The following is a 15,483-nucleotide window of genomic DNA, read 5'->3' on the forward strand; positions in this document are numbered from 1 at the left end:
AAAAAGTTACAGTGAGAGTGACATCACACAGTTCCTAGTCTGATCAGGCATCGACCAAAGACAGATATAAAACCCAGAATAGTGAACTCTAAAACCAAGGCCGTGATTTTCAATTTCAAGTTCGGGGAGGACGTATTCAGGGAACTGCTATTACAATTTTAGCCTTCAACAGAGAGAGCAGTGTGTTCCTAATGGTATTTTATTTATGTGTTTAATACACTGCGTGTTCTACATGTAACCTCTTGGTATTTAATGTGACATCCTGAGCTGGACATTTGAATGGAAGGAAAGGCTATTTGGGCACTGGTGATTGATTTATATGATTAAATTCACAGTACAACAATACTAATGTGTGTTTCAAAAAAGCAAACCACTGTATTTTAATTTGAAAAAAACAATGCAAGGTCACAACAAAGACTAATCTAAGTTAGGGTTATGACTTCTTTTTTTTAAGTCAGTATCTGAGGAAACATAGGGCATGTCTACACCATCAAATATGGTGCGAAACATCAATGAACAGGGGCTCCTGGTGGATGACCATGAAGCTGCTCTGATGGCACTATTGGTGGTGTGACAGGCAGCAATCCCCAGCAGGTAACCCTTTACCTGTATTCTATCTAAAACTATACAGTAAGTTTGGGCACACTTTTTCAATCAAGTGAATGGGGAGCTGTGTCCAAACCTATGACTAGAACTGTATGTATAGTTTAAATGTTTAATAACAGAGTGATTGTGGTCAGGGTGAGGAGCTGCTGTGGACACTAATTAGCATAAATGGCTGCACCTGCGCCTGATGAGGACTGGGGGGACAGACTAGGAAGTGTTGAAAGGGAGAGAGTTAAGCATGGGCACTCCTGTCTGGGAAGCAGAGCTTGGTGCTGCAGTCTAGCAGTACACACATTGCTGGGGGCGGGTGCTGTATGTATATTGGTCAGGGCCGGTGAAGATTGCTGGATTGTAGAAGGATGAGGTCCTTCAGTGGGGCTAAGGCTAGATTAGCTAATGCAGGGAATTAGGAGTGTGACAGCCGCTTCTCAATATGGATAAGAGGCTCTCTTCTTGTATGTGGAGGAATACCGGTGCTGGTTTGGACAAGGGCCAGACCAGCCCTAGGGAGGGTCCCATGCCCCAGGAAAGTCACGTATTTGAAATGACTATTTTGTTTGTATTAGTGCTGATTATAGTACCTTGTTTGTTTATCAATTTCAATGTAGTAAGTTTAGCTACAGTGTTTGTGGCTTGTTTAAGGAAGTGGTTCTGCATTGCATTGCAAGTGTGTCAAATGGAAACTTTTTTTTACAATGCATACTATCAACTGGTCTGAGCACTTGATTTACTATAGACTAAGATATTTTAAATATGCTTACCTTCATGAATTGAACTCAGAATTCAACAGAATTGAACAAAACTGCCAGGTTCTCCAACGTCCAGCCACTTTGAGAGAGGGAGTGAAATTGACCTGTAATTCAAAATATGAATTGTTTATATGCTTTGCATGATGAAATAACGAAAGAGATAGGGCAATGATGGTAATGACAATACAGAAGCTGTGTAACTTACCACTTGAAGTGCTCTTGTTAGCTTGCTAGCTAATCTGGTCTGACCATGCCTCCAGGAATCTGAGTGTGTGATGAGTTTGTTGCCCTTGTTATCATAGACCAACTTGCACCATTATCATTCTTACTGGTAATAGATTTCTGTAACATCACATAATTCCCAGCATATGTCTGCCTGCCTAGAGGTGTTATCAGTAGGTAAAAGTAAACAGCTGTGGGTATGCGGGACCCTTAACGAAGTCCAAACATAACCAAGAATTTTGAAACTGATTTTGGAGTCCAATGGTTGCGTTTCATAAGATTGTTGCTGGGTTCCAGGCAATCTAAGGTCATTTACAGCACCTGCAATGAAAAAATACACATAAAAATACCCAATTAAACAAAACTAAAATCCGCTAAACTAAATATTTCCCTTTCTTACGGTTGTGTGTGCATATATCTATGGCTGTTTGGCCTGTATCCCCTCTGTTCGGTTTTTGTATTGCTGGCTATGTTACAAGCTAATCTTCATTTGGCAGGACTCAGGTCAAGGGCATGTGGTGGAGGTTGTGGCCTCCATGCTTGATCCACTTAAGAGAAAGGTCGGGGTCATACTAACCTCCTGATGCATTCCTGCACTGTATCATAAACACATTCTGAAAAACACCATATATTAAGTTACATTATTAGCTTGACATAAATCAGTGTACTCAGAATAGTCATCACAAACAGTAAGGGTATGTATTAAATTTATAATGAATTTGCTGTCAATCAATCAGCTTTATTTCCCCCTAAGCAACATCATGGATTGCAATAATGTTTTACCAATGTAAAACCTTGTGCTTCGAGGGTAATCGTTGCTCTTAAGTCGGGATTCAAGTTAGCCGTGTTAGCAAACAACCAAGAGGATTAAGACGCTTAAAGAGGTTACAGTTTTGAGCTCTAAAGCCTCTGAGCAAGGCTGAGTGCTGACCCTTACGATGTAGCAGTGATGTTGCTGGTTTGCTGGTGAATTCCAGTGATCTACTAATTGTTTTAAATCAACAGGTTTTGTCAGCCAGGATGTAAAATTCAGTGTTTCCTGTGACTTCTCTTAAAATGAGAAAGAGCACCTGGGGGAAAAAGACAAAATATGCTTCTTTTTGCTGTACAAACTCTTTCCAATGCAGTTATGGCTGCTTGAGGAAAACAAACAACAAGAAGAAACCCAACCACACTACTTTTAACTTTGATTTTGGATGGTTCATCCACAGCAGGGTGATGCTGAGTGGAGATGGTTCCTCCTTTCCTGACTCTCATCATTTTCCAACTTCTACACAGTTCATCCTGTCCTCAGGTGATTATATGGCAATGATAAACATGACAAAATTCACCAGAATAGTTTGGTCACTTTTGGTATCATGCCAGATATATTGAGCCAACTTTTCAGTGATGATCCATTGTGAGCATTGTTACTGATAATTTTTTATGTTATTAAATACTACAGTTTAAATGGCATTTATTTTAGTTTTCAGTGTAAGAATTAAATGTGACCTGCTTTTCCACCATTCAAATACATTTGCGTGGATGAATACACCATCTGTAGTAAATGTATTATGTCATGCAAATACATTGTATTAATATGAAGTTATAGATGAAAATGTATTGCTATCTATACTGTTTGACAGAAGCATTTTCCTCTTAAATATTAGAAAGCTAACAGAAAACAAGTGCTCATAAGACAGAACATACTGGAACTATAACTATAGTGTCCCACCAGACATTCACACTTCTGACTCTATTATTTATTGTACTAATGCACTTTGTAGTCACATTCATATTTATTCTTTATCTTTGCACTAAATGTTACTTGATTTATATTGTTTGATGTACTGTTGTTATGTTATATGTGCCTTGTAAGGTGTCCTTGAGTGCTTTGAAAGGTGCCTTTTAAATAAAATGAATTATTATTATTATTATTATTATTATTATTATTATAGTGTTACTATCTAATTTAAACTTGTAAGCAAACAAACTCTAAATCTCAGGTATTAATCTCAGTATATATTTAGCATATCTTTAATTTGCAATTTCCAATATAGATTGGGCTTTTAAAATAAAAATTCGGTACAACATATGTCACAGGTCACACTTTATAAAACCTGCTTGCCTGAAAATGTAGACACCTCAGCCATGTAGCAAATTATCTTGATTGTGGTCATTAGTCGATCATGCTTAGTTGTACCTGTCATTTGACCATTTGGCCTTAAGTGTGGCATGACCCTTCACTCTGACTCCCACCTTGCACTCACCAGGCAGTCAGAGGCCAAAGCCTTGTTAGACTTGTTTATGAAGATAGCGAGGGGTCAAGGCCTCTGTGTTTGTCCGTCTGGTGACAAGAGAGGAAACAAGGGATAGGATTCCGGTAATAGATGAAAGACGAGAGCTGAGATAAAAGGAGGGGTTATCTGGTTCTCTGCGGAGCGTATTGATCTGTGTGTGTTTTCATGGGGTGAACGGGTTTGTTGGCCACCATCCCAGCAGAAGTGCTGAGGTAGTGGCTGCATCGTACTGTGGAAGAGTTGGTGCAGAGGATGCACTTAAATAAGGGATCCAGATAGATTTGAGGTCAGCTTCTGATGGAATAATTGCCAATGGCAGTAAAAACAAAAAACCCTATGTTAACTTGTGAATCACCCTGCTGGAGAGCTTTTACAACATGAATCATCAGCAATTCATGTTCAAATTGTCCTGATGCTGCCCTCTTGTGGCCTATATCGAGTACAATATAAATCTTCATATCACATTTACAGAAACAGATAAAAGGAAAAATAACACTTATGATAAATTAATAGTAATATCACTATCAAATCACTTTATTGCAGAAATTATACAGTATGGGATCTGGAAAATGTGAAATGTCTGCTCTGTTTGTTAATCAGTTAACATTATCCAAACTCTACTCAAGTTTGTGTGAATACTGCTACTTGATGTACTTCATGGGGCACTTTATCAAGATCAAGCACAACATACTAACAGCAGCAAAAAAACAAAAACAACAACAAACAAACAAGTTACAGTCGGTGTCAAGTAATTGCTATAACTTTAACAGCAGAAAACTGTTCATCTTTTAATAACTGAACAAATGGCACAGGAACTATATTTGGGGTTTCCTGTATTGACACAACTGAAGTTCACTAAATACTGTGTATTGAGGAATAAAAGTAACAAAGACCTATTGTTCAGACCTCTTAAAGCCTCTCAATTTGCATAGACTCTTATAAAAACAGCCTTCCTCATCTGCTTGTGTATGACTTAGGATGTACAACAATAGCATGATGAAACTACAAAAATCCACTAATGGGAACAATCAAGTACATGAGCAGAAGAGCAAGAACATGTTATGTGTAAGTATATATACATGTGCATTTCTTTGGGATCAAAGATTAGAAAGATTTGGTTCACGTCACGTGATCCTTTAACACACGGTTGTTACACACAATGCTCTGTCTGAATAAGCGTATAGAAAAGGTAATTTTTTTTTTGGTCTGTTTCTTTTTGTGCATCTGTCTGGGATTATGTTCACAACAGGGTTGCGCAGCATTATATATGCTACCATCACACACACACACACACACCCACACACATACACACGTACACACCACGTCCAAACAGCTCAAATCCATTCATTTATGTACATTCACACAAACACACACCTGCCAATAATGTTTCAGTGCTGTTTTGCATGTTAATAAGAAGCTGATTGTCAGAAGTTGAAACACTGTTTGTAGATTTATGGAATCTCAGATACGCTCAAGTCCAACATATTCTCATAACTCTTATAAATAAAAATGGACTTAACACACAATGTCAATAATAACCTGAGGAGAGTATGTTGAACTATGTTAGAGAGGAATGCATTATATTTACAACAGTGTGGTTGTTATTTTTCGGTGTTGGCGATGTTATAGTGATTTAAAGTGTGTGTAACCAGTGGTAACTCCCATCCTTTACATAAGTATGTCTAAACAAGTTTAAAAGTGAAAATCTATAATACTAATATGTAGCTATATCTTTGAATGATGTGAAACTGGTAGGGAAGGGAAATTAAAAAAAAGAATAAGGCAGATAGGTAAGATTCAATAGCACCTGTCTTACACAAACAACCCTTTCAAAATGAACACTAGTTTACCAGTTAGGGGGCTGTACTCAGTGCAGTGGTAAACTGGGTGCCATTCCTTGGAGACATGTTGTGATCATGTGAGTTAAGTGTTCTGCATGGAGCAAAAGGCTGCTTGGTCTCTGTGTTGTGGTTTGTAAAGTTCTATCTCCGGCTTGTTCTGCAACCCACGCTTCTGTCCCTCTCTTCTCACACAAACAGGGAATTAGCACCATCCTTTGAAAACAGGAAGTAAAGCCAAGTCGCGGACATCAGCGCAGGTCAGGAAGGAGGACTCAGAGGTTGGGGTTTAAGTCCTCTTCATGCACACCTGACAACGGCTTATGTGTGTTCGGAGATTTCCTGCTTTTAGTGTTGTGGGGACAGGTTTCCTGGAGATACGTAGAGAAGAAAAACATCAGAGGTCTATTCTGTATTGCCAAGATTATTACATAGATGTGGTGAGAAAAAAACAATCAACAAAAATAGGGAGAATCAAGAAATACAACATCTGAGTTTGAGTATGTCTATCTTACGTAAACATCTCGCTGTCTTCAATTGTTGCGAGCCAGAAGCTGTAAGAGTTGGCGTAGTAGTTGCAGGTTCCACGACCGTGACACTCGATGAATGGAGCGCTGCGGAACTCCTCCAGGCAGGATCCAGGAGAGGCCAGAGCCTGCCCTGAGCCCTCAGCACCGGCACTGGTGTGCTACACAAACACACACACGTACATATCCAAATGAAGTCTAAAATATGCATGTGCAAAAAAGGTTACTATATAAGGGTTTTCTTTAATAGACACTATAAATCTATAGATGTATGTATATGTGAGCGTTTACATGTGTATTATCACAGTGGGTTAAAAGGTGCATGAAGGTCTTCATGTATGTATGTACTGTAGATAGGTTTGTTTATACATCAAAACTTGTAGATGCTTGAAAGATATATGTCAGTATATTATACAATGGTGGAAGAAGTATTCAGATGCTACTTAAGTAAAAGTACAAATATAGTGATGTAAAAATACTTAAGAGTAAAAGTGCAGCAAAGTGTACTTAAAGAATTAAAGTAAAAGTACTTGTTTCATCCCTCTGACTTATAAATTATATATATCATAATTCAATTATGAATACTGAAGCATCAATGTATAGCAGCATTTAACTAGAGGTGGAGCTAGTTTGCACTAGTTTATTTATAGCCTGGCTATATAATCATAGCCTGGCTCAGCAGCCAGTCTGTTAAATTTGACTCTATAATCAAATCTGAGAGTGCCAAGATTATTGGCCAACCTGTGGCACACTCCTTTCAAGTAGTTCACAATTAGAGCATGCTTAGACTTGCTAACAGTATCTCTTCTGACTTCTTTTTAAACAGAGAGTACCAAATTCTGCACTCAATTAATAGAGATAATAGATGATAATAATTAAATCAATAATTTAAAAATAATTTAAATGCGACAGGCTGAATAATTATTTTATACATCAGTCTATCCTATAACTAAACCAAAGTCAGTGTGCTGCTAACTGAGATCTTAATCCAGAGGCTATGATGTGAAATGTATGATTGTCATGACTGTTTGATAGTGTTTTGTACATCTATGAAAAGGATCGTGTGTAGTTGCATTGTTATTATATTTTATATGTTTTTGATGGCTGGTCAGGATGTGAGCTCAACTGAAACATTAAGCCTTGAACCTTGATAATGTCTATGGAAATAAAACCTTAGGAATTCTACTAGATCTTCTTCTGGACAAAAAAAAGTCTAAATGCAAGAAAAGTCTCCCAATATTTCAGTGGATCACCACAACATGGGGGCCAGCTGATTCCTGTCTGGTGTAATGAAGATCAAAATATATTCTCTACAGAGCAGACTCTGTTAACTTGCATTGAGACCCGACCCTGCTTGTCTTACCATGACAAATGAGTAGCCAATCCACAGAGAGTCCCAGCCGTGAGGACATGGTGGGATCATGATGGTCTGACTGTGAACTGCAATCACCATGGCTGGGGCCTCACACACAGCACATCTGTATGCACATACATATGTGAAGGATACAGTATGTGAGTGTCATAAACATCTGCAACAGAACAGCATGTATTGTATCGAAATTCTGTCATACCTGCTGATGAAGGGTTTGATGCTTTCACCAGTGATTGGTGCCATGGTCATGGGCATAGGCTCAGGGGAGGTGAGCCAGTAGGAGTAATCATTACGGGAGGCAAAGTTGCACACGTTGTTGATGTTACAGAACAGGAAGGGCATGGGGCTGAACTTCCTCAGACAACTCCCTGCCGTACCTACAACACAGAGCCATAAGACTTGTCATTTATTAGGGATGTCCCGATCCGATATTGATATCGGAAATCAGTCCGATATCAGCCAAAAAAGTGAATATCGGATTTTATCGGACTGAATCTAAAAACTCCGATATAAACGCTCCGATATAAGCTGTCCATTTACCGCTCCAGCACTTCTATAATAATAGGTGACTCTGGTTTGATCACACTCCAACACAGTAGGTAGCGGTAATGCCCCTTAATTAACGTTGGTGCCGGCCGCGGAAGAAGAGCGTCTCTGATCCAGCATGCACAGCCCACGTGATCACAACAACGACAACGTGTGTGCCTGCAGCAAGGTGTAGTGATGTCGGCTGTGTGGAAGTATTTTACTGTAAACTCGGACAAAGACGTTGCAGCTAAATGCAACATTTGTCAGGCGCAAGTGTCCCGTGGAGGGACAGAACCGGGAAGGTTCAATACAACCAACCTCATCGCACATTTGAAAAAACACCACAAAAAAGAACATGAGGATTTTCGCGTGAGCAGCAAGGCGAAGCAACAAGCCTCTGGCTCGCTTCAGTTGTGTTGGTAACCAGTGGTTATTTTGCACTTTAAATATAACATTTTGTTTTTATTGGATTTGTTGAGGTAATACTCTTTTATTTATGTTGAAGGTTAAAATTTATGTAACCAATTGGTTAATAATAAATGGGTCAGTTTTTCCTATACCTACTGTTGCTGACTATTGTTTTCTGTTATATCACTACAACATCAGTAACAGTAACAGTAACATCACTTTATCAAGCCTTTTCTAACATTCCACACAACAAAATAAGGAATAAATATATGTATGATTCGTGCCTATATCGTATCGTATTGATATCGGTATCGGCCAATACTCAAGGCTACAATATCGGTATCGTATCGGAAGTGAAAAAGTCATATCGGGACATCCCTATCATTTATCCTGCAAATCTTCACCTTTTCACACTCCTTCTCTTTTTCTCAGTCGCATTTCTTTCTTTCAGTCTTTCTTCAAATTATGTGTTTCTTACCAAGATCCTGTCCGTGAGAGCGTTCGTTGCCTTGAACATAGAGCAGGGAGTAGCCATCATATATGCGTGAGGTCCCATCAGGACAAGGTGGAATATCCACTGATTGGCTGTGACGGGTGACCAGGAAACCGTGCTCCATGGAGGAGGGGCCAGGCTGTCCCACTTGACCTGGAACACCATCAGGTCCAGGGGGGCCAGGGTGTCCTCTGGGGCCTAGAGGCATGGAGTTATTAATCATTCATGAAAGAAACAGTACAAGTGGGGACATATCTTACTCATGTCTGTTCTTTTGAAGCTCTCACCTTGTGGCCCAGGCAGGCCCTGTTCTCCTTTAGCTCCAGACTGACCGTGATGTCCAGGGAAGCCATCTTCACCTTTTGGCCCTTGAAGACCTGTCAAACCTGAAAACAATAAATGAAATAAATGATGTAACAGTTATCAAAATGGATATGTGGAGGAGGAAACTGTTTAATGATGGGGCACATTTTAAAGCAAAACATCACCTTGCAGTCCCTTCTGTCCAGGGAATCCAGATGGGCCCTGTGGTCCTGGTAAGCCTTGAGAGCCTGGGAACCCAATGTCTCCTTTGATGAAGGTGTGGGGGCCAGGGGGACCAGGGGGGCCATCAACACCTGAAATAAAGAGCAGAGTTTGTGAACATTAAGTGATAAGATTATCAGACAGCGTAAGCACTGACTGAATTATATACATATATAATATATTGATATCATGTTATATACTGTATGTAATGATTCTAGTATGGGAAATAATTGATCTCCTTTTTACCCTTTTCTCCTGGGAATCCTCTGTCTCCAAGTTCTCCTTTGAATCCTGAGTCTCCAGCATTACCCTTTATACCTAAAGATAGTATTCACAATAAGCTTTTTTGCCAGTAAAACAGTGTTTTCTCTCACATTTGCATAAACACATGCTGTCTGTCACACATTGTAAATAACTGGTTTAATAGCGCTTTCATCCAAAGTGCTTTGCAATGTTTCTGCTGCTCACTAAATCATTCACACACTGAAGGCAGCAAGCTACTACACAGGGTGCTGGTGCATCTATCAGGAGCAATTTGGGTTTCAGTATCTTGTTCTAGGACACTTAGACATGTGGACTGAAGGAGTCGGGGAACAAATCACATGAATGCACGCACACACTCACAGACACACTATATATTATACAGTTATTTCACACTGTATGTACTTTACCTGGGAAGCCAGGAACACCCTGCAGTCCCCTCTCTCCCTTCTGTCCATCAATACCTGGAAGGCCAGCTTGTCCCTGTAACACACATGCACAAATTAAAGGGCTAAACAAGCTTGAACTTAAAGCCCATTAACTAGTGATTCTCTAAAAATTTGCTCATGCTCAATTTACAGTTAGAAGAACAAGAAGAGTAAGAATTTCTTCTTTGGTGGTGTTTCTCTTTCATGCACATTAATGTATGACCTGTATAGTAAACTGTGAAAGTTAGTCATTGAAAACAGCTCTGTGACATACAGGAAATCCAGGAGTTCCAGGGTCACCCTTATGTCCTGTCTCTCCCTGGAAACCAGCGAGACCCTGATCTCCTTTGTCTCCCTTTAAGCCATCTCTGCCTGGCACACCAGAGGGTCCAGGTGCTCCTGTGGATCCTATATGATAAAGACAAGATGAAGATGATTTTTTGACTGTTGCATAAAAATGTATGCAGTATTTCTATTGAAAACACTTTTCATTTAAGAGAACTTCTCCATCTGTGGCAACAAGTCCTTGTACATGTCACGATATCATGTATGTGGCATACCTGCTTCTCCAGGTTGTCCTGTTTCTCCCCGTTCTCCTTTAGGGCCCTCTAGAGAGGCACCGGGGAACCCCCTGTCTCCTGTCTCACCCTGGACTCCCGGAAGTCCTTGATGTCCCTTGTCGCCTTTGATACCAGGGATACCTGGTTGACCTGGAGTACCAGGGAAACCGGGGCTACCTTTGTCACCTGGAGAGTGAAAGACAAGTCCACATGATGAAACTCTGTTTGTCACCAGGTATTAAGGGATTATATAAATCAGCGATGGGAGGTAGGTCACACCTTTGTCACCGAACACTCCAGGTGACCCAGGGAAACCTCGGCCAGGTAAACCTGCAGAGAAGGACAATTAAGAGGTACATTATAATCATAAAACATTTCTATAGTTGTGGAGTGGCAAGGTTTACTACAGGAATTTGACCAGCAAAATAATAATGCAGTATTAAAAAAATAATATTATCATCTTAAAATATGTCTGATACTGTTTACTGTGACATCCACATTGAACTGATTCCATTAAATTGAGTTTGTCATCCCTTCCTCTGAATTTGTTCACAATATCAAATATTTTCAAATAAATCATTTAAATGGTTTCAGGGGTTGAATTATCGTTACACTGTTATCTGAACTCTTGATTGACACTAAGCTTGCACCTTGCAGTATTTACCTTCTAAAAAGTAACACCTGAATATACATAAAAGTATTAAAATGTCTTCTTGTGCTGGAGTTGCCCTGTAGGAAATATCAGGCTGAGAGGCTCATTATACTGTAACAGCACATCAACAGATGTCAATTTTAGCACTAACCTGGGTCTCCTCTCTCTCCAGAGGATCCAGGGATGCCATCCACTCCAGGCTCTCCCTTCTCTCCAGTAGGACCTGGAGGTCCCTGCAAGCCACCTTCACCTGGGAGAGAAGACGTTTACACAGTTGGTATGCATTACAGTATGAACACTTTCACTTATTTCATTGTCGTGCAGCATGACTAAATAGGCATTTGTATGGGACAGGTGTCATTTCAGTTATGAGTCTTTATGTATCTGTCTGGGATAAGTACATGATTTGCTGAGCTGTCATTGATTTGGAGTTTTTCTCCTAATTTATCCACAGAAATGGCAGTGCCAATCAGCTGTATGCTATGATGCTTTATTTTATACTCACCATAGCTAAATTAAAAAGGTTACCAAAGTTTGCGAGAGATAGCAAGGTGCATAACTGCCATAAATGCCACTGATTAGTTTGGATTTTTTACAGACTAAACTGTTATATCAAACCTTCCCACAGGATTATAGCTAATAATTGGTGTATCAAAACTGAAATGTTGTACAGCAATTCATTGTGGAGATTGGTCTGACTAATGTATCAAAGTAGCCTGTTACTTACCAGCCTGACCATCTTGACCAGGTTCTCCTGGAGACCCAGGCAGCCCTGGGGTACCCTTCTCACCTGGTATACCTGGCTGACCTGTACAAAACACATGCACACACACCACAGTAAGAACACACATGGAATAACAACACCTATAATACCCATATATACCTAGTGCTCAGTGTTGTCGGAATAGGATGAATGTGATAACACAGATAGGAATCTGACCTTGATAGCCAATGATTCCTTGTTCTCCCTTAGTTCCTTGTCCTCCTGGCTTGCCAGGCATACCCATATGACCTTTCTGACCCTTATCTCCTGGTGTTCCTGGGAATCCTGGCTGGCCTGTCTGACCCTATGAGAGCAGAGGAATGGAGAGATGATAAGTACAAACAGGCATACATGGGTAGAATAGGTTGAAGGAAGCACAAAGGGAGTATGTCTCTGGTAACCTGCTGGTCATACATTTATAGATACTTCTTTCATTATGCGACAAATGTGACAACAACACTGAATAGACAATGATCAAGCAGTGACTTTCATAGCCGGAAATGGCATCCATCTCCCTTGTATCAAAGGCAGCAATTTATTTTCTTTAAATCTTAACATTTTCCATACAGTCTACCAATATTTTTTAGATATTTATAGTAGCTATCTGTGGTTTCAAACTCACAGTTACTTTTTTTATTTGTTTGTTTATTTAACAATACAAATTATTAAAGATACAAACCTACAGCATTATGCAGGTCAATTGAACTTTCTTACTGCAAACCCCTTGGAAATCATATTTCATTATCATATTTGACTTCTTTCCAAATGTTATCATGTACCATTTTTTATAAAAGAGTTTTTTCAAAGCAGTTTTATTTTTTGTGGTGATAATTTAACCAGGTGTTTCTTGGCCATCTATGCCTTGCAAGTGCTCCAGCTGCCAATTTTTAATGCACAGAAGATGACTTATAGAAGTCATTCCCTACAGTACATTCACTAAACTAGTGTTTATAACAGTTGTTATTGCTAGTGGATTACCTTTTCGCCTTGATGTCCCGGGAGACCGATACCTGCCTCACCAGGTAATCCTGTGTCTCCTTTCTCTCCATCCGTGCCTCTGAAGCCAGGATGTCCTGGTGTACCAAAATCACCTTTACTACCCTTTGGACCAACCGGACCTGCACAAACACACAGATAATCAAACATTATACATATATTTGTCGAGAGTTGAATTAAATACAGTGTTTACACAAATACACAAATTACATGTCTGTAAACTTTAGTTATTCCCTCACGTTTTTTCTTAAAGATTTATTTTGGGGGTTTTCGCCTTTATTTATATAGTAATTGGCAGAGAGGCCGACAAGAAACAGGGAGAGAGAGGGGGAATGACCTGCAGAATAGGTCCTTGGCCAGATTTGAATAGATTTGGACACTGCAACTCACCTGGTATTCCCATCTCTCCTACACTTCCCTTCTGTCCAGGTTGTCCAATACTGCCAGTCCTTCCAGGAAAACCGGGATCTCCTTTCTCACCTGAGTCACATCAATGAGAAATAACAATTAGAGTAATAATATTTATTTTCCCCCCATTTTCATTAGGCACAAGGCAAGTGCGTAGAATTACCAAAGAAGGAGTTATGTTAAATGAGTAAACTGAAATTGTAACCACATTAAGTCTACATGGTTTAACTATTCCTATAAAAAAATATTTAACATATTTTAGATCAGTCAGGCAGGCAGGTCACCTGGTTGTCCAGGTGAACCAGGCTCTCCGTCTTTGCCGGGCATTCCAGGATCTCCAGGTTGGCCTCGGTAGCCCTTTTCTCCAGTGACCCCAGGATCGCCTGATAGACAAGTGAAATTGAAAAAGAGAACACATATGGGCACTGAGGAATTTCATAAACTATAAGTCAATATGTAAAATCATCAATGGCCCTATTTGTAGTTCATCTCTATGTGATTATGATGGTAATCAAGTGCTTCTTTGAGTCAAAGACCAGCCTATTATTTCATACCATGATCTCCGATGTCTCCCTTTTCCCCCTTCATATGCTCCATGTCAACTTCAGTCATGTTCCCAGGAGGTCCCTGAAGACCGGTGTCACCCCTTTCTCCTTTAGATCCAGTCTCTCCAATAAACCCTCTTGATCCAGGAAGACCAGGGTCACCTGAGAAAGATGGTGAAAAAGGGAAATTGTAATTTCTGCTAATAAATAGGTTTTGTTTGCACTGTAAGACCAGTAACAGACAGGCTGAAGAAAAGTACCCTAACTTTTTTAATTATTTTAAGTATTTGGTCTTCCTCACCTCTAAGACCAGGAGATCCAGGTGTACCAGGGGGTCCGGGAAATCCTGGTACTCCAGGTGTCCCCATGACACCCATCTCACCTTTAGGACCTGGCAAACAAACACAAAAACTCATGATGAGCTTCTTTTCTTGACAAAGAGATTAAAAAGCTGGAAGAGTGAATTGCAGCGAAAGTGATATGTGTTTTGAAAAGAAAAAGAACAAACTGAAATACAGTCAATTTTCAAATAGTACCTCAACTGCAGGAAGGATGGAGTCATTTTTAAAAACAGGTTTATGTTTGATGATTAATTCAGGATAATGTATATTTCCACCAAATTATGATATCATGTCATAGTCACCACTCTGCTGCTGCGAGTGTCTCTTTTTAACAGACATACTATTCTTATTCACTTCCAAACATGTCTGTTTTGCAGTTCTCCCGTTTGGCGTTAAACTGTCAATGAAACTAAACACTCCTTCACAGGTATTTCACAATAAAAGCCTTCCAGCAGCTCAAAGGGTAAAATCCAACCCCCTGAAAAACTTTTTATGTGGAACATGTATAGGAAGTGTTGAGTTTCAGTGATAATAACTTAAAGGCAAAGCAGGTTTTATTTATTAAATGTACATCATAAATTCAAACAACTCCCACACAATCCCACATTTATTAAAGAAGTTGTTAGATTAAATGTTTTTCCTTGCAAATGTTGTTGTGATTTTGCAGTCTCACCTTGGTTTCCAATCAGTCCATCCCTGCCAGGTAAGCCTGGTGGCCCTGGCAGTCCTTTAGAACCTGGAGTTCCCGGGAACCCAGGGCCTCCCTTCTCTCCCTGAGGCCCTGGCATGTCCAGACCAGGAGGACCCGGGTAGCCCTTTTCTCCCTTTACACCATCCCTACCTGTACAACATACACAAATACAAATATGTTGTGTTTGATAGTCAAGGTGAAGGAAATTAAGAATATGCACAGACTAGGTCTTTTTTAACAGCAGACATTTTAACTTGTCAATGTCGGAACACCACAGCTGTCACTAATAGC

General features: G+C 39.9%; 1 protein-coding gene across 1 annotated transcript in view; it reads right to left on the reverse strand.

The window, feature by feature from the left end:
• Nucleotides 1-4,387: 4,387 nt before the first annotated feature.
• The window catches only part of col4a1 (collagen, type IV, alpha 1), a 41,638-nt gene continuing 30,542 nt past the window's right edge, over nucleotides 4,388-15,483 (reverse strand). The window contains exons 32-52 of the mRNA XM_053329067.1: nucleotides 15,175-15,342; nucleotides 14,462-14,551; nucleotides 14,170-14,322; nucleotides 13,900-13,998; nucleotides 13,598-13,687; nucleotides 13,190-13,329; nucleotides 12,389-12,515; nucleotides 12,176-12,256; nucleotides 11,600-11,698; nucleotides 11,076-11,126; nucleotides 10,797-10,982; nucleotides 10,511-10,644; nucleotides 10,219-10,291; nucleotides 9,794-9,865; nucleotides 9,511-9,639; nucleotides 9,310-9,408; nucleotides 9,008-9,220; nucleotides 7,793-7,970; nucleotides 7,585-7,699; nucleotides 6,210-6,382; nucleotides 4,388-6,065 (exon numbers count right to left, since the gene is read on the reverse strand). Coding sequence (XP_053185042.1) covers nucleotides 5,984-6,065; nucleotides 6,210-6,382; nucleotides 7,585-7,699; nucleotides 7,793-7,970; nucleotides 9,008-9,220; nucleotides 9,310-9,408; nucleotides 9,511-9,639; nucleotides 9,794-9,865; nucleotides 10,219-10,291; nucleotides 10,511-10,644; nucleotides 10,797-10,982; nucleotides 11,076-11,126; nucleotides 11,600-11,698; nucleotides 12,176-12,256; nucleotides 12,389-12,515; nucleotides 13,190-13,329; nucleotides 13,598-13,687; nucleotides 13,900-13,998; nucleotides 14,170-14,322; nucleotides 14,462-14,551; nucleotides 15,175-15,342 — 2,552 coding nt within the window. The 3' untranslated portion in view covers nucleotides 4,388-5,983. The remainder of the gene's footprint in view (nucleotides 6,066-6,209; nucleotides 6,383-7,584; nucleotides 7,700-7,792; nucleotides 7,971-9,007; nucleotides 9,221-9,309; nucleotides 9,409-9,510; nucleotides 9,640-9,793; nucleotides 9,866-10,218; nucleotides 10,292-10,510; nucleotides 10,645-10,796; nucleotides 10,983-11,075; nucleotides 11,127-11,599; nucleotides 11,699-12,175; nucleotides 12,257-12,388; nucleotides 12,516-13,189; nucleotides 13,330-13,597; nucleotides 13,688-13,899; nucleotides 13,999-14,169; nucleotides 14,323-14,461; nucleotides 14,552-15,174; nucleotides 15,343-15,483) is intronic.

Source organism: Scomber japonicus, chromosome 11 (genome assembly GCF_027409825.1).
Source record: "Scomber japonicus isolate fScoJap1 chromosome 11, fScoJap1.pri, whole genome shotgun sequence".
Lineage (NCBI taxonomy): Eukaryota > Metazoa > Chordata > Actinopteri > Scombriformes > Scombridae > Scomber > Scomber japonicus.